General features: G+C 38.0%; 1 protein-coding gene across 1 annotated transcript; it reads left to right on the top strand.

Annotated features, from left to right (window-relative positions):
- The first annotated feature begins 23,536 nt into the window (after positions 1 to 23,536).
- Positions 23,537 to 24,926, top strand: LOC132630926 (signaling peptide TAXIMIN 1-like). Its single transcript, XM_060346510.1, has 2 exons — positions 23,537 to 23,876; positions 24,590 to 24,926. Exons 1-2 carry the CDS (start codon positions 23,761 to 23,763, stop codon positions 24,711 to 24,713), a joined length of 240 nt encoding a protein of 79 aa, XP_060202493.1. The 5' UTR covers positions 23,537 to 23,760; the 3' UTR covers positions 24,714 to 24,926.
- The last annotated feature ends 481 nt before the right edge of the window (positions 24,927 to 25,407 follow it).

Here is a 25,407-nt window from a genome sequence, read left to right as displayed (position 1 = left end):
CTTAACAATGGTTAACCAACCGGACTTACAATTAATTAGGCTAAAAATGTGAATGTAACGTTTTGCAACATTTAAAAAAATATCTTGTAAAAATTACTAAAGTTATAGATAGACATATAATGAGGCTATTTAACGTGGGACTTGTAGAAAGTTATAATTTGCACAAAAGGTTTAGTTATAAATAAACTAAAGAAAGTGCGGGATGGTGCAACATTTTAGAAAACATTTGGAGGAAATAAGTTATACCAACTAATAAATTAAAAGAATTATTATAAGATTAATATCAATAAAGTTTTAAGGCTTTATAGTATTAGAATATGACAAAATCGTCGAAATCGGAGAGGGGATTTTAATGTCTAAAAATGATCCAAGCCTTTACTATTTAAAATGTATGAAATCACATGATTTATTTGAAAGGTATGATTATTATTTAACTATTGGCGTCCCTTTTAGGAAATCATCTTGTTTAGCCCAAAATGTTTGTAGATGTTAACATTTAATTTCATTCTAAGTTTCAAATGGTCCTACTTAATCTCCCAAAACTATAATTCCTACGAACCCCGCTAGGATTCGTCTAAGCTAAGAAAATCACAATAAGATAAAATGTTAGACAATCCACACAAGTTAAATACACGACAGGAATAGAGTAGGGGAAGCAAATGTAACTAAATGGGCTTAGCCCATTTGAACGCTGCTGCAATCGTTTCTTTCGCAATGTGGGCTTTGGCCCAAGAATCTTTATATGCCGCGGATTGGGATGACTCGAGAGGGACATTTCGTTGGGCTTTGGCCCAACACCGAAAGCGGAAGATTGATGAGTCCCTCGGACTCGTATGCGATAGTCATGCACAAAAACGAGAGAAAAAGATTAGTAAAGTGAAGATGTACAAAGTACATTATTTGAATATAAAAATATTGGCAGCAACAGCCACAACAAGTATTTAAGGAAGGGCAGCCACAACAAACAGTAGCGAGGCAACAATATAGGATAACATTTCGAACATAACAGTGGTTCAGTCCGTGTGCATATCATCAGCCAAAGGGTAATATGTCATGACCCGACTAGGACCGCGACGAGCACCCGGCGCTACCCCACCCGGCACTACCCCACCCGGGCATCCTTTAACATACTTTCACATAACGTCTAGGTGAGCCATAAATCAATTCATGCCTTCTAGCCATCAATCATACTAGTCCCAATTGGACAACAACATTTCTTATATCATCATAGGCATCTATGCCACATCAATGTACATGGGCTGACAAGGCCAACAAAATGACATACAAAAAAAAAATATAGGCCGACAAGGCCAACCACATCTAACCACATACACATGTCTACGAGCCTCTAAAAAGGTTATAACGTATCACATGACCGGGACAGGACCCCGCTATGCCCATAATTATGTACACAAAAGAATGAGTACCCAAAAGCTATAGCTTCGAATGAAATGGAGCTCCGCTATGTAGTCCCTGAAAATATAGCTATGGATCAAGCCTGTCTCCCTGTACACCTGCGGGCATGACGCAGCGTCCACAAACAAAAGGACGTCAGTACGAAGAATGTACTGAGTATGTAAAACATGATCAATATCAATATGAAAGCTTAAGGGTCAACATATGAAATAGCATAACATGGGAGATAATAATATCGTCGTCATAGCACTTACTTGCTTTCGACAAGGACATTCCATTTATATTGCGTATCCGTGTACATACATCCACATCCGTATTTATTTACCTTCACATTCATTTCTATAACATATTCATACTCATATTGATGTCATATACAAACACACACATATATATATATATATATACTTATAGCCTTTATATAGCTTTTGTATAGCGTACCCCTCATAAAGGATCGGTGTTTCATACATACTTGGCCAACCAAAGCTCAAGGTCATACATACCTGGCCCTATCAAGGCTTCAGGGTTATCCGTACCTTCTGCAGAAGTGCGCGCGCGTTACGTAGTCATATACATACTCTATACATATTCATATACATACATTCTACCCGGCATCATAAGCTCGGGGTCTTATCATAGCCCTTCATAGGCACACATACATACAATAGCCCATAGGCATCTTAATCATCACATTATTCTCATCATTATTACTATCTTCGTTGTTATCATTACATCTATCTTATAGGCCTACTCGTCATACGAGGAACTTAGTACTATCGTAGCACAGCAAGCATCGTGAGCTTATTAGCTCGGAATGTCAATCATTTGAAGAAATCATAGACTCATAGAAGATTTAGACGTTAGGCCAAAGAACCATGCCTTATGAAAGAAGGGTTAGCCTTACATACCTTTTCGTTGAACTATTCTACACTTGCACGTACTCCTCTAATGCTCACATTTCTACCTTCATTAAGGTCATGCTATCATTAGAATCGATAACTAGCACACATGGCTAAAGCTATAGAAAATCGGACAACATCTCCTTTATTCATACAACTTTTGTCCATATCGTGATTCAACTCCCAAACGTCAACAATACATTCACAATATCATAACAATGGCCATTAGTCATTCACATTATCCACATTTCTCAATTTACTTTCATTTGCCCATATCTATGGCTATAACACATGATTTCGTCCATTCACATACAATATCTATTTCATGGTCTTTCAACGTCATTTATAACCCATTCATGTCACAATATAACAACAATCATGATTCGATCCCAACTAATTCTCTAAAGGGTACTATTCAACATTCATGACCCACTTTACCATATTTTCCTACAATCCATGTATTTCAACTCTCCAATATCTTAAACAACGTATAAATATCATGAATCTTACCTTAGATGTTGTAGGACCGAGCCTTAGTTGATAATACTCCACTTGAGCAAAAACCCTAGTTTTCCTCCATTTGGATTTCTTCACTTGGATGATCTTTAATGGGTTTTTCTTACACTTGATTCACTTGATTAATGTTGTTGATGACTAATAATCCTTGAAAACTTGTATAATAAATGTAGAGAGATGTTTTAGAGAGAAGGGGTGTGATGTAGAAGTGAAATGAAATAAGTCTTGGTCCCCTTATTTAATGACTTAAAAATCTGAATTGAAGTGCACAGTGGTCGTAAACTTGTTTTACGGCCCGTATTCCAGTTTACGGACCGTCCTTCGTGGTCGTGTTTAACCATAACAAAATCAGAAACTCAGGCTGCAACATGGTGATTTACGACCATGGTTTACGGGGCCGTAAATCACTTTACGGTCCGTATTCCAGGTCGTATTTAACCATTGATCATCTGGCAGAAAGTTGAAGTCTGGAATGCCAAAATACGACAGGCCAGTTTACGGACCGTATACCATTTTACAGTCCGTATTTCACTTTACGACCGACTGGCCAGATTGCAAACCTGCAACTTTTCACATTTCTTGACTCTTCATTTTAATCATCCACATCCATTAGCCTACCTTGCTCATCTCTTACCTTGCCTTATCTTAGCCAACTTTCTCGTCTTGCATCCGATGCCTTTGAAATCTCGCCCTAGGTCGTCGAACGTCATTTCTTACTTATGGAACGTCATACACTCGTACTCATCACTAGTTCATTCACTTTCGTACCAACGAAATATTTTTCGAGGTGTAACATTCTCCCCCCTAAGGAACATTCGTCCTCGAATGTTAAAGTCTTCGGGAGTTCTATGAAAATTTCGCCAGAGTTTCCCCTATAATATGGCACTACCAACCTGTCACAGCATCCCATAATAACAAAGCCTCACAGGGCAACAACATAATAACAATAAAATTTGGCCACATACGACCCAAAAGCCTAAAAACAAAACATACATACCTTATGACCTTGACGTCTCATCTTGGATCTCTTCCAAGGGCTGAAATAATTGTGGGTATCTGGATCGCATACTTTCTTCTGCTTCCCACGTCATTTCCTCTCGTTTACTGCTTATCCATAGAAACTTAACTGAGGCCACCTCTTTGTTTCTAAGCCTCCGTACTTGCCTGTCTAGTATGGCAATAGGTATCTCTTCATAAGTCAATTTCTCTATCACTTGCACATCATTTATTGGGACGATCCTGGTAGGATCTCCAATACATTTCCGGAGCATCGAGACGTGGAAAACTGGATGAACTGACTCCAAATTGGGGGGTAGATCTAACTCATAGTCCACCTTGCCTATCTTGCGTACAATCTCATAAGACCCAATATACCGGGGACCAAGCTTCCCCTTTTTGCCAAATCTCATAACGCCCTTCATTGACAACACTTTCAATAATACCCAATCCTTAACTTGGAACTCTAAGTCTCTTCGACGATTATCTGCACAGGACTTCTGACGACTTTGAGCCGCTAACAACCGATCTTGTATGAGCTTGACTTTCTCTATGGCTTACTGGACCAAGTCTGGCCCTATCAACTGAGCCTCTCCTATTTCAAACCACCCAATTGGGGATCTACATTTTCGCCTATATAAAGCCTCATACGGTGCCATTTGAATGCTAGAATGATAACTATTATTGTAAGCAAATTCAATGAGTGGCAAATGATCATCTCAACTACCTCCAAAATCTATCATATATGCCCGTAACATATCTTCAAGAGTCTGGACAGTACGTTGGGCTTGCCCATCGGTCTGTGGATGGAATGTCGTGCTAAGGCTCACTTGGGTCCCTAAACCCGCTTGGAAAGATTCCCAAAATTTAGCTGTAAACTGAGTTCCTCTGTCTGAGATAATAGATACCGGAAAGCCATGGAGTCTCACTATCTCTTTAAGGTAAAGCCTTGCATAATCTTCTGCCACATAGGTCGTCCTGACTGGCAAGAAATGAGCTGACTTTGTGAGTCTATCAACAATCACCCATATGGAATCATACTTACGTCGAGAACGGGGCAAGTCTGTAATGAAATCCATGTTAATCACTTCCCACTTCCAAGTTGGGATTTCTATAGCTTGCAACAATCCGCCCGACTTTTGGTGCTCGATTTTCACTTGTTGGCAATTAGGACATTGAGCCACAAATTCCGCTACATCTTTCTTCATCGCATTCCACCAATATACAGACTTGAGATCATGATACATTTTTGTCGCTCCGGGGTGGACAGAATAATGAGAACAATGAGCTTCTCTCAAAATCTGGTGGCGTAAACTTGCCACATCAGGGACACATAATCTGCCTCGGCATCGGAGAACTCCATCTCCTGAAATATCAAATGATGACTCCTCTTTCTGAGGAAGTGTATCTCTGTACTGCATTAGCATGGGATCTTCGTATTGCCGCTCTTTCACCTCCGCGACAAACGACGAAACTGTTGAATTCTGAATAGTAGTTCCCTTGCTGCCTGAGTCCACTACTCGGACTCCTAGGCTAGCTAATTGCTGAAGCTCATGAGTCATTTCCCTCTTCTCCGATCGTACATCACATAAACTTCCCAAAGATCTGCGGCTAAGAGCATCAGCTACAACATTCGCCTTTCCGGGGTGATACAAGATATCAACATCATAATCTTTTAGCAACTCTAGCCATCGTCGTTGCCGCAAATTCAACTCTTTCTGCCTGAATACATACTGAAGGCTCTTATGATCGGTATAAATATCCACATGGACACCATATAAATAATGTCTCCATATTTTTAATGCATGAACCACCGCGACCAATTCTAGATCATGGGTAGGATAATTCTGCTCATGTTTTCGCAATTTCCTTGAAGCATACGCAATCACTTTACCATGCTGCATCAACACACAGCCTAGCCCAACACTTGAAGCATCACAATAAACAACATATCCTTCCAATCCCTCTAGAAGGGTCAAGACTGGGGCAGAAGTCAATCTATCTTTCAACTCTTGGAAACTGCGTTCACAAGTATCTGTCCATTGAAACTTTGCTGACTTCTGGGTCAACTTTGTGAGTGGTGCGGAAATAGAAGAAAAACCTTCAACGAATCTCCTGTAATAACCTGCTAAGCCCAGAAAGCTACGAACCTCCGTAGGAGTCGTGGGCCTTGGCCAAGTCTTCACAGACTCAATCTTTTGGCTATCCACTCGAATACCATCGGCTGCAACAATATGGCCCAGAAATGATACTGCGTTCAACCAAAACTCATACTTGGAGAATTTTGCAAACAACTCTCGAGTTCGAAGAACTCCAAGGACAATACGCAAATGATCCGCATGCTCGGCCTCGGATCTAGAATACACTAAGATATCATCGATGAATACAATCACGAATAGATCCAGAAAAGGCCTGAATACATTGTTCATTAAATCCATAAATACTGTTGGCGCATTAGTTAGCCCAAATGACATTACTCAGAACTCAAAATGACTGTATCTTGTTTTGAAGGCTGTCTTAGGGATATCTCTTTCCCTAACTCTCACTTGATGATGCCTGGATCTCAAATCAATCTTTGAAAACCATTTGGCACCTTGCAATTGATCAAATAATTCATCAATCCTCGGGAGAGGATATTTATTCTTAATCGTCACCTTATTCAATTGTCGATAATCAATGCACATTCTCAAGGATCCATCTTTCTTTCGGACGAACAATACGGGTGCTCCCCATGGGGAGGAACTAGGCCTAATGAAGCCTTTATCAAGCAAGTCTTTCAATTGCTCCTTCAATTCTGCGGGTGTCATTCTATAGGGAGGAATAGATATGGGCTTAGTGTCTGGCAACACATCAATAGCAAAATCAATCTCCCGCTTGGGAGAAAGGCCTGGAAGCTCTTCCGGGAACATATTCGGAAATTCACTCACCACTGGAACTGACTGAAGAGTCGGCGACTCAGCTTCTAAATCTTGAACTCGCACTAGATGATAAATGCACCCTTTCGTGATCATTTTCCTTGCCTTTAGATAGGAAATAAACCTACCTTTTGGTGACGCCGTATTCCCTTTCCATTCTAAAACTGGTTCTCCCGGAAATTGGAAACGAACCATCTTCATTCTACAATCAACATTGGCATAGCAAGAGGCCAACCAATCCATGCCCATAATGACATCAAAATCCACCATCTTTAGTTCATGCAAGTCAACTATAGTACGGCGGTCACATATCACAACTACACAATCTCTATATACTCGGCTAGCTATTACCGATTCACCCACGGGTGTAGACACCTCAAAAGGGTTATCGACTCCGGCTCGACTATAAATCGACCCGCAATATATGGAGTAACATATGATAATGTGGAGCCCGGATCGATCAAAGCATATACATCATGAGAGAATACCGATAATATACCTGTGACCACGTCAGGAGAAGACTCAAGATCTTGGCGTCCAGCCAAAGCATAAATACGGTCCTGAGGACCGCTAGAACTGGGAGCTCTCCCTCTGCCTCTACCATGGACAACTGGCGCATGTGAACCTGGCCCCGTAGGGCGTACAGATGCTGAAGATCCGGCTACCGACCCTGATGGCTGGGTCCCACCTTTAACATGAACTGAGGGGCAATCACGCATAATATGGCCTGGCCGACCATATGAATAGCAAACGTCTGAACCTGATTGACATTGACCCCAATGCAACTTCCCACACTGGGAACATCGTGGTACGGGTGGCCTCGCCTGACCCGAATCACCCCTAAACTGAGACCCTGAAAAACTCTGACTCGGCCCCGAACGAGTAGATCTATCAAATCTCTGGTCTGAAAATCGTGGAGGTGCACTGGTCATAGAATAGCCTGAATGTCTAGGGAACTGCTGCCTGTGCCCACCTCTAAACTCGCTCGTCGAACCCGACGATCTGGCCCTCTTGCTATGGCCCCTATCTTGCTCGCGTTCACTTCTCTGCTGTTGCAGGCTTTTTTCTAAGTTCTGAGCATGGGCCTGAATGCGTGCAATATCCATACCGTCCTGAAGGGACGTAATCAAGCATCTATCCATCAAGTGTGGCCCTAGGCCCTTCACAAATCGGTGTACCCGGTCACCCATATCCGCTACCATGGCCGAAGCATACATGGCCAAGGAATTGAAGCGGAGGCTATACTCTAAGGCACTCATACTACCTTGCCTCAAGTTCAAGAATTTATCGGCCCTAGCTCGCTGAACTTCTGGAGGCATATAATGACGGAGAAAATCATCAACAAACTCTTGCCATACCGGGGGAGGTGCATTGGCTCCCCGTGAAGCCATCCAAACCGTATACCATTGGATCGAGACACCTCTCAATCTATATGTCGCTAGCTCCACCGACTCGGTGTCCGAAGCATGTATCAATCGAAGCGTCCTTAACATACCATCAATAAAATCCTGAGAGAATTCTGGAGGGTTCAAAGTAATGAAATCACGGGCCCTTGCACTAACAGCCTTATCACCTTGCCCTGAACTTTGCCTCTGAGTCTGGGCCGCAACCAATTGAGTCAGCAAATTAATGGCCTCTTTTACATCTTGGCCCGAAGCATCTGGTGGAGGAGCTGGAGGTGCTGGAGCTAGGGCGGAGGCTCCCTCACGCTCCTCAGTAATAGGCACTGTCTGGGAGGACTGAGATTGAGCCGCACTCTGAGACTCACTTTCATCTACTACCGGTGGCGGTGCTCTTTCAGCCCGCTTTTCTGCCACCGTCTTGCCCTTTTGGGCTGCTGTAGCCTTTCTCTTTTTAGGCATCTCTGAAATACACAACACACGATTAAGGAACAAGAATTTCTTATATCATAGCTCTATCGCACGATTCTTATGATGAAAGAAGGTCAATCATTCCTAAAATGTCCGCAGCTTCTTGTTTATAAGTGTGGCGCGTAACAAACCCATAACCAAGACTCTACTAGACACGGATCGTAGACACACCCTAGGACTAAACTGCTCTGATACCACTTTTTTTACAACCCGACTAGGGCCGCGACGAGCACCCGACGCTACCCCACCCGGGCACCCCTTTAACATATTTTCACATAGCGTCTAGGTGAGCCATAAAACAAATCATGCGTTCTAGCCATCAATCATACTAGTCCCAATTGGACAACAACATTTCTTATATCATCATAGGCATCTATGCCACATCAATGTACATGGGCCGACAAGGCCAACAAAATGACATACAAAAAAAAAAAAATAGGCCGACAAGGACAACCACATCTAACCACATACTCATGTCTACGAGCCTCTAAGAAGGTTATAACGTATCACATGACCGGGACAGGACCCCGCTATGCCCATAATTATGTACACAAAAGAATGAGTACCCAAAAGCTATAGCTCCGAATGAAATGGAGCTCCGCTATGTAGTCCCTGAAAATATAGCTATGGATCAAGCCTGTCTCCCTGTGCACCTGCGGGCATGACGCAGCGTCCACAAACAAAAGGACGTCAGTACGAAAAATGTACTGAGTATGTAAAGCATGATCAATATCAATATGAAAGCTTAAGAGTCAACATATGAAATAGCATAACATGGGAGATAATAATATCGTCGTCATAGCACTTACTTGCTTTCGACAAGGACATTCCATTTATATTGTGTATCCGTGTACATACATCCACATCCGTATTTATTTACCTTCACATTCATTTCTATAACATATTCATACTCATATTGATGTCATATACACACACATATATATATATACTTATAGCCTTTATATAGCTTTTGTATAGCGTACCCGACCATAAAGGATCGGTGTTTCATACATACTTGGCCAACCAAGGCTCAAGGTCATACATACCTGGCCCTACCAAGGCTTCAGGGTTATCTGTACCTTCTGCAGAAGTGCGCGCGCGTTACGTAGTCATATACATACTCTATACATATTCATATACATACTGTTGCACCCCATTTTTACCAAAGGCTAAACAAAGCACAACTTATGGAGCTCTGAAATAGTTAATTATGTACAGAGTCGCCACCTAGCATTTAAGGTATACTAGGGTACCTATAAATTATTAATATATGCAGCTTAACATGATCTACGAAAATAAGTGAGATTCTAGGTAAGGGTTCAAATTATTCCGAAGGGAAGGTGTTAGGCATCCTTCAGAATCCACAAATGTGGTTCCCGGCTGGACCAATTTAACTATACGAGGGATGTGTAAAAAGGCTTTATTATTTACAAAAATTAATAGAATTTAGACTAAAGAATAATATGAATATTCACATAAATAATCATGCAATACGTATTTTATACATATGTGTTATAATAATTATTAAAAAAAAAGTTATGTGCAACTTAGAAGGTTGGGTATGTGACAAAGGTATAAAAAATGGGCATGAAATTATTTTGCACTCGAAGTGAGTTAACTAATTTAACTAGCTAAGTATGTACGCCTAATCAATTAATTATGAAAGTATATTATAAAGCTTAAATATTGAGGCAAATCACCCTATTTATTCACTTAAGTGTGCTAAGCTATTGAATTAAAACTCTAGCAAAACATGATAACTATAGGAATATTAGCTACAAAAATAAATGCCTAATATTGATTTGTCTAAAACACATAAAATTTCAATCACCTAAGCAGATCATAAATAAATACCACCAACCTGCACCCTAAAAAGTAAAGTTTCACTATACTTTATGCTTGTATAATTTAAGAATGTAAAAAATATAAACAGAGAATTTAAGAAGCTATTTGAACTTCTTTTGAGTGTCATCTTCAAAAAGTAACTCCGGATACCTGCGTGAGACTTAATAAAAATGTTAGTAAGAAAATAAATAACTATCAGATGAATTAAAGAAATAATGAATAAACTTAAAATAAAAACCCGTCTTTGTACATGGAAGGCCTTGGAAATCGACGGAAATTTCTTCATCGGCCATCAAGCAAAGTACTATTTCAATATCCAAATATTAAAAAAATATACGTTTTTAATTGTAGAGGAAAATGACAGCAACAATATCAAGGAATCAAATTCCATGGTAAAGTCCACACTTAGCAAAGAAACCAACAAGTTTTCTTAAAATAGAACAAAAATTTCGACCATGAAACAATGATAGATACCTCTAGTAAGTATCAAGGAATTAATGAAAATAATCTTCTCAATCAAACCGTTAGATTCCAAAATCGAAATTAATAACGAACAAAACAGGACACCGGATTACCGAACAAGGAAAAGAGCATTAAGTAGACGACGTCCATGGAAACTGAGCTCAAATGGTTGAATATTTTCTGGCCAAAATCATGGTAAACACCACTTATAAGGAACAAATACTATACACAAATATAAAAGGAAACATAGATCAACGGCGTCACTTCAACGGGAGACACCGGAAAACAAGAACACGACTCAACAGTTCCGGACAACCCAAGACGCATCCAGATCTGGAAATATCACAAATGTACAAGTAGAACAAAAATAAATAAGCAAAAAAGAGGACCGAGCTCGTCGGCGGTTTTAATGGTGTTCGCAGGAGAAATCACAATTCCGACCAGATCTTTAAAATAAGAGCAAAAGAGAAACCAAACAACCATTAGAAACGTTACTTCAACGACGATGAAATGCCAGAAACTCATGAGGCTCACAGGAGATGAAGCTAAAAGTGGCCAGATTTGAAACGAACATAAATAACGCTAGCAGGGGAAAGGGAGAGGCTAGCAGTGGCGTGGTTGCCTGAATGGAGGTTCTGGTTCGTGGTCATGGATGTCACCGTAGGCTGCTGGAGGTTCGGGAGTGAAGGGGATTCGCGAGGAAAAGGGCTGGTTTTGTGGTTGTTGGCGGAAAACGAAGGGACGGTGGTGTTGTGGTTGCTGGCTGGAGAGGTGTGTAACAGAGGGAGTAGAGGGCTGGTGGCTCGCGTCGGAGTTCACCGGAGCTCAAAGCTCCAGCGTGGAGGGGCGGCGGCGATGAGATAGGCGTGGTTGGCGGCTGAAAATGGAGGAGGGAAGAGAAATAATTAGGTTTTTGTGTGAAGAAGAGAGAGAGAGAGAGTGTTTTAGGTTTTAAGACAGAAAGAAAAAAAAAATTCTGAACTGTTACTGTGGTGTGTGTGTGTAAATATGTGTTTCAAAAAATGAGTCCATAAAAAATTAACCCCTTCCATTCCTTTATAATACAAACTAAACCCCTTCTATTGTCCAAACAATATAAAGGCGCACCCCCTTGTCCCCTCAATGCACATTTTAATCCTTGGGTTATTATCCAATGGTGATTTCACCCTTTTAACCAATGTATAAAAATATATCAACCAATGGATGAAGAACCCAATCCATCACCTCAAATGTCAACTTTTTAAAAGGTGACGAGACCTTACCTTGATCGAATTTTTGTTCTGCGTTTAAAAATTAATTGTTCCGATTTTCTCTGCACTGTCGGACTGTACTAAAATATAGTTAATTAATACACGTATAAATAAGAACGCAAGTATAAAATATAAACATTAATGTCTATGATATGAAAATGTATTGCTATAAAATTAAGAAACAATTATTAATTGCACAAAAAAATTGTAGTATTACGCTGTACATGTGCAAAAATAATGATTCTTGAAAAAATGACAATAAATTGAGAAAATTCCTAAAATAAGGATAATCATCAATAAATTGTTGAAAAAATGTAAAAATGTGTAAAAAATGTATTTCGTGCTCTTTAGCGAATCAGGGCCCCCCAAAACGTTAATTTTAAGCATGTCGAGCCAAAATTAGGTGTCAACACATACATTCTACCCGGCATCATAAGCTAGGGGTCTTATCATAGCCCTTCATAGGCACACATACATACAATAGCCCATAGGCATCTTAATCATCACATTATTCTCATCATTATTACTATCTTCGTTGTTATTATTGCATCTATCTTATAGGCCTACTCGTTATACGAGGAACTTAGTACTATCGTAGCACAGCAAGCATCGTGAGCTTATTAGCTCGGAATGTCAATCATTTGAAGAAATCATAGACTCATAGAAGATTTAGACGTTAGGCCAAAGAACCATGCCTTATGAAAGAAGAGTTAGCCTTACATACCCTTTCGTTGAACTATTCTACACTTGCACGTACTCCTTTGATGCTCGCGTTTCTACCTTCATTAAGGTCATGCTATCATTAGAATCGATAACTAGCACACATGGCTAAAGCTATAGAAAATCGGACAACATCTCCTTTATTCATACAACGTTTGTCCATATCGTGATTCAACTCCCAAACGTCAACAATACATTCACAATATCATAACAATGGCCATTAGTCATTCACATTATCCACATTTCTCAATTTACTTTCATTTGCCCATATCTATGGCTATAACACATGATTTCGTCCATTCACATACAATATCTATTTCATGGTCTTTCAACGTCATTTATAACCCATTCAGGTCACAATATAACAACAATCATGATTCGATTCCAACTAATTCTCTAAAGGGTACTATTCAACATTCATGACCCATTTTACCATATTTTTCTACAATCCATGTATTTCAACTCTCCAATATCTTAAACAACGTATAAATATCATGAATCTTACCTTAGATGTTGTAGGACCGAGCCTTAGTTGATAATACTCCACTTGAGCAAAAACCCTAGTTTTCCTCCATTTGGATTTCTTCACTTGGATGATCTTTAATGGTTTTTTCTTACACTTGATTCACTTGATTAATGTTGTTGATGACTAATAATCCTTGAAAACTTGTATAATAAATGTAGAGAGATGTTTTAGAGAGAAGGGGTGTGATGTAGAAGTGAAATGAAATAAGTCTTGGTCCCCTTATTTAATGACTTAAAAATCTAAATTGAAGTGCACAGTGGTCGTAAACTTGGTTTACGGCCCATATTCCAGTTTACGGACCGTCCTTCGTGGTCGTGTTTAACCATAACAGAATTAGAAACTCAGGCTGCAACATGGTGATTTACGACCATGGTTTACGGGCCGTAAATCACTTTACGATCCGTATTCCAGGTCGTATTTAACCATTGATCATCTGGCAGAAAGTTGAAGTCTGGAATGCCAAAATACGACAGGCCAGTTTACGGACCGTATACCATTTTACGATCCGTATTTCACTTTACGACCGACTGGCCAGATTCCAAACCTGTCAACTTTTCACATTTCTTGACTCTTCATTCTAATCATCCACAACCATTTGCCTACCTTGCCTTATCTTAGCCAACTTTCTCGTCTTGCATCAGATGCCTTTGAAATCTCGCCCTAGGTCGTCGAACGTCATTTCTTACTCATGGAACGTCATACACTCGTACTCATCACTAGTTCATTCACTTTCGTACCAACGGAAGATATTCCGAGGTGTAACATAATAATTCATGGTAATGGCAACGAGTAATAGCTCAAGTGCAGTCTCTGTCTTTGTTAAAGTGATGTAAGCAACTTGCAAAAATATAGCAGTAGCTTATTTTAGTTTTAAAAAAAAGAAGAGGTGAGACTCAATTACATAACAAAGAGTGTGTCCACCTTATTTAGAGAAAAGAAACAAACATAGAAAGCACATGAACTGGGAAACTGTGACACTAAGCATCCTTACCAGATGCGCTGATTTAAATTAACAGAGGAAAAAAAAGGGAACTCATTATCTGGGCCAAATTTAACTACCACAATTTACCTAGAGTGATGTATATTTCTTAATACTTAACAAAAGACATGGCAAACCAGTTCTAAAAAAAAGAGAATCTTAATGAATAATCACACACATATAGGATTCTACTAGAAATCTCATGGCTACTAGATAATAGGAAGTTCTTTAAAAAAATCTGGAACATTCGGCCAAACGGAAACTAAAATCTGAACCAAAACTTCAAGAAACAGATATTACTACTTCAGTGTATAATAAGTTCTACCACAACCTATTACTTCTTTTTTAACATGTTGGAGCTTGTTAAGCCTGTGGATGGACGTATTCTAACTCTATAACACTTACCGGAGGGAAAGCATAATACAACAAACACGTACCACGACTTAGCAAATGAGAGATATCTCAATAACATCTGATCGTATAATACAAGGTTAGACTACATGAAACAGCTCAAGAATGTTCCATTCAACACACATTTTAACATAAAGACCATGATCATAGGTTAGTTGTAGAAGATTTTGTCCATAATCTTTTACACTCGCTTTTAACGATTTGAGGAACGAAACCCCCGAGCATGATTCTTAAAACATAGAGATCCTAGTCAAACACATGCCTAATAAATAGTCGTATGTCCAAAATAAAACACTAAAGGCATGATTTCTATTACATTCAAATGCTACGACTTCGGAGATTCGAAACAATAATCGATACAACTTGATCATAAACATATTTGCATACAAACATATTTCTGCAAGTCATAAACATTCTTTAAACCAATAAAGAAAGAACACCAATCTATTAGGCTACTAAGCTGGAAATTAAACCCGAATAAAACATGAACCTCTAAATATCTTAACTACTAAACCGCAACTAAACTAACTAAATAAGAACACACACAAAATTGCCATGCTGCTAAATTGAAAATAAACCAACTGCGACAGCAAACATGTATGGACACACAAACACTCGTCAAATTACTAGACTGAAACTAAACCAACTAAAAGGGGAGTTATTCACCTTTTTCGAGTGCAGCGAAATGGGGCTTCGATCTTCGATCTACCCTCGAAACAGAATCGAACCTTTGTTTCTAAAGCCTCGACTCACTCAAACAGACAGGAAAAGAAATTAAGATCCGGACAGACAGACTATACTCGATAGAATTTTTTATAAAGTTGATTTTTGCTCGACTGAAAAATCCCCAATCAGTTTTCCAAAAATCCTCCCCTTTCAAAATAAACTTGGAGATCTTTTTATAGGATGATTTGTAGGGGTTTTTTGAGTTCGAAATTGGGCGGGGTTTTTAAATAAAAATTCGAAACTGAGTCAAAGTTTTGCTAATCCGAACGTTGGGGCCTTTCACGTGGTTGATTCAGACCCTCCTTAAAGTGGTTTGACCTTCTCTGATCTTTAAAGATTTCAATTTGTTTGAAGCGAGAAAGGAGCGTCTTTCTTTGTCAATCGACAGAAAACTCAGACGAAACAGACATAGAGACGTTTTTGTGTAGAAATGGAAAGATGCGTTTTGTGCAAGGCTAAAGGGAGGCTGGTGTTTAACTGGAAAAGGAGAGGAGAGAGGGAGGAGGAAAAGAAAGCTGTGCGTATTGCACGAAAATGGGGGTGGCAGGATCTGCCATGGTTGAAAGGGTCTGAGCTTTGGTCGAAAATGGAAGAGGGAGAGAGGCGAGAAGAGAGAGACGAGAGATGAGGAAAGAGAACAGAGGCTGCGTTTGTTTAGTTTAGGGTTGAAGTTGATGAAATGAAGGGAAATGGACCGGGTCGTCCTCTTTTGGGCCGGTCTGTTGGGCTGGTTATTTGGGTGTTTGTTGGGCTGGCCGGGTTAGTTAGAAATTGTCACGACCCAACCCCGTGGGCCGCGACTGGCACCCTAGCTGGGTACCCGTACATACCTACCTGACTCAATTTCGTATCGTACAGATTTTTCTTTTCAAACGGATATTACAGAAGTAGGCCGATACAGATACGGCACGCGCGCAAACATATATATATATACCTGAACATGCAGACATTTACAGATAAGCCGATAAGGCTAACATACAGACGAAACCCGTAACCCACACATCTATCTACAGGCCTCTACAGACATACAGAATCATATGACGGGACAGGGCCCCGCCGTACCCAGAACTTCCATACATACAGAACATACGGAAAACAGAAGATATATATACCAAAGTACATGCTCCGAATCAAAAGGAGCTCTTCAAGATAGCAGAACCTGTGCCCTAGACTGGCGGCGTGTCACCGAGTGCGCCTGTACCTGCGGGCATATAACGCAGCCCCCGAAGAACGGGGGTCAGTACGAAAAATGTATCGAGTATGTAAAGCAGAAACATAACAGATACAATCATAGTTCGAACCGGAGTCACAGAAACATAACGGACAGAACCATACATCAGACAGACGGGCAGAATCAGAATCCATACGGACATACAGAATCAGAATCCATACGGACATACAGAATCAGAATCCATACGGACATACAGAATCAGAATCCATACGGACATATAGAATCAGAAGCCATACGGACATACAGACATAGTCGTAATTCATACGGACAGACAGAATTATGCATGCAGAGTAGTGCAGAGTCATACTGAACCATACAGAATCATACAGAGGCATGTGCTTATATAGATACTGATGGCACATGCATACAAACATACAGATTCCGGCCCTGTCTGGGGGCGCGGTAACAGAACCCGGCCCTTTTAGTACGGGACGCGGTGGACAGACAGAATCAGATCAGATCATATGCCATCCTGGCCGCCATCCCCATACACAGATCATAGTATCATACAGACATACAGATCCCGGCCCGTACGCCGAGGGACGCGGTGAACAATGCAGAGAAATATGCACGATAACAGAACCTGGCCCGGGACGCAGTGAAGGAATGCATTGAGACAGCCACGAACAGATCCATGGGAAACCACATACATACAGACTCACATACAGACTCAATCAGACTAAAGGGTGCCAAACGGCGAGCCAAAATCAGAGTATACGGATAGTATGCATAGTACGCGCCTATATCCTACTTGGGAAGGCACGACAGATTATTATCAGAATCGGATTCTCAGATGTTCAGAAGTTATTTTATAAGAATTTCATAAAAATAATTGTATCATAATCAAAATAATAGTTCAGATGGTTTCTGAGAAAATCGGACAAAACGGAAGTATTTAAAGTATTACAGAAGATATCGGGCCTTGCGGGCCCGCCTCGGACCAACTCGAGGCAACATATGTAAATTATCGCTAATAGACCTTATGAGGTCATCCATAATCGTTTGGAAGTGTTCCGACTCCGTTTAGGGGAGTTTTGTACAAAAATTCACTTTAAAGGCAATTTGTAAGAAAATAGCTTCAATTGAATTGAAGGAATTGGAGCGGTTTTCCGTCTCGAATTCCGGGGAACGGAGTCGTACTTAAGGCTCGCAGCCGAGCCTATCACATCCAGAACATGCCTAGGAACAAAGGAAAATGCTTCACATACCTCGATAGCGCCTTACGCTCGCTTGGCGTCGATCCCAATCTCGTCCAAAATCTAGAAATGGTCAAGTTTACCATTTGTTAGTTTCAAACTTTTCAATAATCCAACTTAACACATGTTTGCCTACCGAAATTTCGGCAGCATTTCCTCTGTATATAAGACATCCCCGAGACTTAGCTCGGCTCAATTCACTACACAACAACCCAGAACAACAGCAAAAACAACAACAGACATTAAAACACACACTATGGCATCACTAGCCATCGTTTCGGCATAACGGCACATCTTTCGTTTCAAACTTACATTTCCAAACCAAACTTGTTATTTTGATATTCATCACCCACCAAATTCATTACAACATACATCGGAAGCATCCATACCATTTTCACCCAATATTCATAAGGTATGCGAACATTCAAACTTTCCATTAAGCCACTACTTTTCCAATTTTTCCTAACCTTCAACATACAAGTTCATTATACATTTCCATCTTCCAAATTCATCCACAATAATCATAATTTTCCTCTTGATACTTTCATTTCCATTTTTACATAAACCATAACAAAGTTGTATGTTTTCCTACAACAACTTAATAACCATTAAGTTCCTTCACTCTCCTCACATAATCCATGATTAAAACAACCAAAATATTAATTCAAATCAGTCCACCAATTTCAATTAAAACAGCCCCTCACCCATAAATTTCAACAAAACAACAAACGAGTTTATAATGCTGTTTTCTCCGTTCTAATTCGTTAAAACTCTAAATAAACACTTTAATAACATAAAAGGAATTTTATAAATACCTTATCAGAAGATCCACCACGAAAATTTCATCCCCCAAGACCAATATTTATCTCAAATTGAAGGCAACGCAACGTACAACGTTTTTCTCTTCATGAGCTTCGGGATTCGGAGCTCAGATTTTGATCAAAATGACCTTCTTAGCCTTGAAGTTTTTTCTCTCTCTCTCTAATGGAATTTTCTGGATCTTTTCTGATCTGAAATGTGGAGGAGGAGGCTGAAAACTCCCTTAAATAATAAGGAAATGGGCCTGACCCGGATTGGAATCGGGTTGGGCCCATTTCACTGCCCAGCTTGACCTTTCCGCCTTAAAATGTCCATATCTCCTTGTACCGACGTCGCCTGGGAGCCCACGACCTACCGTTGGAAAGCTATTTCAATTATCTACAACTTTTATATCTGGGCATTTTCCCAAATTCTAAACTTATAATGCCGTTGTTGCCCCTCCAAGTCAGGTCATCCGAAAACGTTTTCTTAAAAATATTCGTTTGGAGGGCTTCCACTTTGATTTGGCCCCAGGGCCCTTCACGGGTTGTGTTTAACTTTACATATACGATTCATATAACTTTTCACATGTCCCAAAAAAAATATTGATGTGTGGGCCCCACCTCAGCTTACAAATAATTCGACCTTCGAAAATGCAGGATATAACAGAAATAGTGGTAATGGGCTGGTCCGTTTGGGTGTTTGTTGGCTGAAAAATGTTGATCTTTCCTCCTCTCTTTTAATTATTCTTTGGGCTTCTAATTTAATAGCTATTACAATATATATTGTGTGAAGATAAATAATAATTAGTATGTATAAAGTAAAATTAATTTGACGGGTACAAATCCTAAAATGAAACGATGACGAACCATTTAAAATTTGTGATAAAGTGATACTAGTTGATAGTAGAATAGTGAAAATGAGAGTAATGATATTAATAATAGTAGAAATAGAAATTAGTAGCGAAAACAAAGTATTTAGCTCGTTAATAAATTTAGAAACCCAAGGAAATAAATTGGAATAAAGGAGGGACAAAATTGGGTGTCAACATTTCGTTTGTTAGTTGATGATGAATAATTGAAGGGAAATGGGTTGGGCCGGTCAGGTTGTGGGTAAGGAGTTGTTGGGCTGGTCGGGTAGTTTAGGTAATGGGCTAGTGCGTTTAAAAAATGTGGACTAATCATTTCCCGGGTAATGGGCTTGATTTGGCTGAAATTTTATGGCCTTTTCTCCTTCAACTTAATTCCTTTTGGGCTTCTAATTTAACTTACTATGTGAAGACAATTAATAATTAGTATGTAGAAAGTAAAGGATTTAATAAAGTAAAATTAATTTAACGAGTACAAATCCTAAAAAAATGAAACGATGACGAACCATTTAAAATTTGTGATAAAGTAATACTAGTAATGTTGATAGTAGAATAGTGAAAATGAAAGTAACGATGTTGATAGTAGTAGAAAATAAAAAATAGTAGTGAAAACAAAGTATTTACCTCGTTAATAAATTTAGAAGCCCGAGGAAATAAATTGGAATAAAGGAGGGACAAAATTAGGTGTCAACACCGGTCACCGCAATGGTGAGAATGACATTTAAGTGTGCACCAAGGTAAAGGAGGCAACGTCCACACAATTTGTGAGATTCCAAGAACATGCACATGCGGCAAGTGACAATTATATCACATGCCATGTTCTCATGCCTTCAAGTGTTTTATCACAATGGGAAAGAACGTCTCCTCATACATGGCTGAGGAATATACAGTTGAAAATTATGCAAGAACGTATGCTGGAAGGCTCTACCCACTTGGCAGTGAGAGTTATTGGCCACCGGATCCATTTTCAATGGTTGCAAATAAAGCATTTATCCGTAAATTCAGAAAGAGTGCATACTCGCGTATTCATAATGAAATGGATGATCCACCGGGGAGATACACTCGAAAATGTTCATTTTGCAATTATGTTGGTCATGATAAGCGCAAGTGTCCCTTACGGCATGGTGGTCAAACTACATCTCGCGGTGGAAGCACCTCTCGTGGTGGAGGAAACTTTCGTGGTGGAAGTACCTCTAGTGGTGGTGGCACATCTAGCGGTGGTGGCGGAAGATCAACTCAAGGGCATTAATTGATGAATGTTTTTTAAGTTTTTTTCTTACTTTGATGATTGTATTTTAAAAAGTTTGGCTTTCTCATTAATTAGTATGTTAAGTATTTTCATCCACTCAAGGTTATGAATGAATGATGCAATTTTTTTTATTTTTTTTTTGTATGAATGCTGCCATTTTGACTAAAAAAAATTAACTATTAATGAACAAGTTTAAATATTCGTAAAGAACTTAAAGCTAATGGCACCAAGCCTTCAAACGAAAATGGCGTTCGAGCACTTTTCAACCACTAAAACGGCCATCCGAAGATTTTCTTATCCTTGATGTGTTGATCCTACCTTATTAATCGCACAAAAATAAGTAGGGTTCTATACAAAATATTGAAGTTTTGGGGTCCCGAAGCATGATTAATTTATGGTCAAAATACGTTAAAAAGTGTAATGGAAGAAGGGTTAACCAAAAGGGCCGACAAAAAAAAAAAAAAAAAGGAGGCACTATAGCGCAGTAAATTACTGCGCTATAGCACTTAACGGAGCCGTTCCCGTTAAGTGCTTTAGCACAGTAATTTACTACGCTAAAGGCATTTTGGTAACTTTTTTTTTGTTGGGGTATTTTGGTTCAAACTGTTTTTTTAGGGGCCATTTTGGTTCCGGACTCGTTGACACAAGGGTCGATAAGGAATGCGCACATTACTGCTATGGAATGATAAATGAATATGTACAATAGGAACAAAATGATAAAACTTTTGATTTTTCAAATTAGACAAGTAAAAATAAATAACTATTTTTAATATACAGCAAGTAAAATGGACTGAGGAAGTATGTATTTTGTTGGCTAATCCTAGATAGGATTGACCTCAGAATATCAAGAGAAAAAAATGCGTTCTTTCACTCGGCACTTTTTATACGATTTTTTCTGCATAATATAGGATTTAAATTATAAATATTGATAGCATAAAGCAGTATAAGTTTTGCTTATTGGCTGAATAAAAGGGTTTAAATTAAAACAGGTAGAATTAAAAGTTGTTACAAAAGATGATTTGATCGTAAACATGCAAGGTACTCCCTCCGTCCCAAAAAGATTGTCTTCGGATTACGAGGGTTACACTAACTAATGTTCGGTGTAATTCGGATATAGAATTTTTAATCTTTTTAAAATAAAATTATTCAAAAAGATTACATATTTAGAGACTAAGTAAAAATTAATATAAATCACAATAGTTTACAATTCAAAATATCTAGAAACTATCTGAAAAAAGTATTGATTAAAGAAAATATCCTTTGACTGCCCAAATAGTTACTAATACAGTCTTTATGGGACGTACCGATGGAGTAATAAATAAAGGGGATTCTTTTTCAAAAATAAATAACTAAAGGGGATTCATTCTGGCAAGTAGGGGTGTCAATGGTTCGGTTCGGCCGGTTATTTTAGAAATTTGTGGCATACCAATTTTTCGGCTACTTTATGATGTATGACCAACATTAGACTTTTCGAATCTGTCCCAATCGTCTCGGTTTCGGCACAGTTTTGTTAATTTTTGGATTTTTAAACGTCGCCTAACGGTCATCGCAACGGATAAAATCTGACAGAATTAAATATCCAAATATTACAAAAACATAGAATGAAGATTTATCCTACAAATGCAACTAACAGAAGCAATATATTCATTATGTTTATCATAATCGCATGATGCACCACTCTTATTAGGAAGAGGCGCATGAAAATTTATACTATATTAGATTTAAATTGGTGTCTATAATTGAATTCGTCGAACAATTAAGTTTGTGTATTTTAGCATCCTTTGTAATTTGAATAGTCTGTTTAGCTTAATGGGATCATTATTCTAGCAACGAAGTGTTTTATTATACGAGGTTGGCGAAAGAGGTTTCATAAACGTATATATTTCCGTTTTTGGAAAAAAAAATAATCTACAATTGAATATCCAAAGCAAATATTGTGGAAATCTCACCTCAAATCTAGGTACCAAGGTCCAAGAATTTTTTTAATACTTAATATTTAAAATTTAAGATAAAAAAGTTATACACACATACATATATTCGGTTCGGTTTGATAATAAATATTTCGTTTTTTTTTATAAAATCAGAAACCCAACCTAATTATTCGGTACGGTTATAATTTCATACCAAAAACTACGATTTCACTAAAAAAAACCTAAAAATTGATTCGATACGATACGGTACGGTTTGGTCGGTTTTTAAAATTGTTTTGACACCCCTACTGGTAAGTATATTCATCCATAACTAGCTTGTCGGTGTGTTACCGCATTGACTTTACGGTAGATATGATAGTATGTAGGTTACTATATTTATTTGGTTAACAATTAATTTCTACAATATAAATTTACTTGTAATTACCTTATACATGTGTAAATATGTTTTCAAATATTTAAATTTTATTTTTGAAAACAAATTAGTTTATGTCTCAATCAACCTTAATTTTAAGCCATCTAGAATTATCCAACTTATAAAAAATTGTGGATAATGGAAGGGGCTAGGAAAGGGGTTGGTCAACTGTACTACGAAATAAATATAACAAAACGTGTTTGGTGAGATGTGAAATTTTGTCCATCTGTTCTGTTGTATACGTTTCATTCAGAAATATAATAAAATTAGACTAGAAGCTGCCAGGAAGAAAGGTTTAATTTTGTGTTCTACGTCAATTGAATTCAATACGAAACCATAGTCCATTGGGAAAATAAATAACATCCAATTCACTATTAAAACCCCCTTATATATTACCCCTTTCTCTCTCTTTTTCTCTTCAACAAACATTAGATCAACAAAGAGAAAACCAAAAAAAAAAAAAAAAAAAAACAAATCTTGATTTTTTTTTTCTTTTTCTTGTGTGGTTAAAAACAAATATTGATACTACAAGAAGAAAAAGAAACTATGTGTTGTTGTGGAGATGATTGTCAATGTCGCCCTTTAGGTTTTCTATTGGGTCTTCCCTTTGCTTTAGTCTCTCTTCTTCTATCCATTGTTGGTGTTATCATATGGATTGTTGGGTAAGTTCATCCTTTTCCTTTTTCTTTGTTTTATTTGTTTATGAAGCCATGAATTTATTTAAGGGGATTCGAAAGTAGGATTTTTTGAATCCCTTTGACACTAAACTAGAATTGCTACTAAAAATATATGAATTTTCAACGAACGTCTGATCGGAAATCTGTAAGAACCATAATTGATGAGTCAAATTCTGATGGATTTTCAACCTGAAGTTCATTGGAAATTTACGTTTGTTTAGTACTAAATATTTCTCTAAGTGTTAAAGGAATTCAACAATTTATATGTAAAAAAAAAAAAAAGTTTGTTTTTATCATATTTGTACACATGTTTATCCCTTTTTTCAACCTAGCTCCGCCACACTCTAGTGGAGGAGCTCCGTTCAATTATATTACTTCCATCAAAAAATTATACTACAAAAAAATATAGTAAAATATATTTTTTATATGAATTGTTGAATCTCCTTGACGTAAAAGAAACTTCTAATCTAACATATTCAAGAATTACTTTAGGTTTCAAGTCTAATCCCAATCTTGACATTCTTGCAAATTTTTATTTTTTCTTGGAATTGTCTGTTAGAAGTTGTCCCTGCCACTAATTAGACCCGTTTGATGTAGTGAAAAATGTAAAGATTAATTATTCCTAACGTATGTTGGTTATAAAATAGTAACAACAAATTCTGTTACTTATTCTTGTTTTTTTTTTGTCCTTTTTGCAGAATTACGTTGAGTTGCTTATGTCCATGCTGTATTTGCGTAACTGTATTGGTAGAGCTGGCTCTAGCATTGATTAAAGCACCCTTTTCGGTTATGAAGTGGTTTACTGAACAAATTCCTTGTTAGAAATACAATGTATAAAATTTAATTTTAATTCTTTTGTGTAATTTCTTTTTCTTGTGAGAATAAATTAGGTGTATTTTAATCTTGTTAAACTTGTCTTCTTTTCCTATGAAGATGATTCTTGAAATTGATTATTTGTTTTTGGTGTTATTATAGAACAGTTCAACGACTGGTTCTTTCTTTAATATGACCAATTCAATGCTGTGCAGTTATTGATTTTTTTTTTTTAATTGACTTAAATTTTGCTGTCAACATTGAATGCAATTTTGATTTAACAAGTCAAAGACGCTTTTGTCCGATTTTGATTCATTGATTTCAATTAATGATTACATGGAATAGATGAGGCTTTTGTGGACACTATTCTCACAAACTCCTATAATATCTTCATACAGTTGTCCATTAATTTTTTTTTTTTTTTTTTTTTTTTGGGTTGACAGTTGACACTTGACGGAGGTTTAAGTTCAATTTGTCTATTTGCTTGTAGTACGATAATAATTACGCCTCAGCCAAATAAGTTAAGATCAAGATCATATTTTTTTTACAAAAAAGAAATTGAAAGTGAAAACGAATTGAAAGATAGAAAGTTAAACATAAACTTGGTCAGAAGCTATTAATAATATTTAGAAGGGAAAAGACTCAAATATGTCATCTAACTATCGGAAATGACTCATTTATGTCACTCGTCAATAGTTTGACT

This window comes from Lycium barbarum, chromosome 1 (assembly GCF_019175385.1).
Source record: "Lycium barbarum isolate Lr01 chromosome 1, ASM1917538v2, whole genome shotgun sequence".
Classification (NCBI taxonomy): Eukaryota; Viridiplantae; Streptophyta; class Magnoliopsida; order Solanales; family Solanaceae; genus Lycium; species Lycium barbarum.
Note: the sequence above shows the minus strand (reverse complement) of the source record. Positions and strands in the feature narration are given on the sequence as shown.

Bases quoted from the DNA above. Each gene is read 5' to 3' on its own strand.
- LOC132630926 (XM_060346510.1), top strand. From the start codon at position 23,761: ATGTGTTGTTGTGGAGATGATTGTCAATGTCGCCCTTTAGGTTTTCTA. The intron at 23,877-24,589 runs GTAAGTTCATCC...TCCTTTTTGCAG, and splicing joins GTTATCATATGGATTGTTGG to AATTACGTTGAGTTGCTTAT.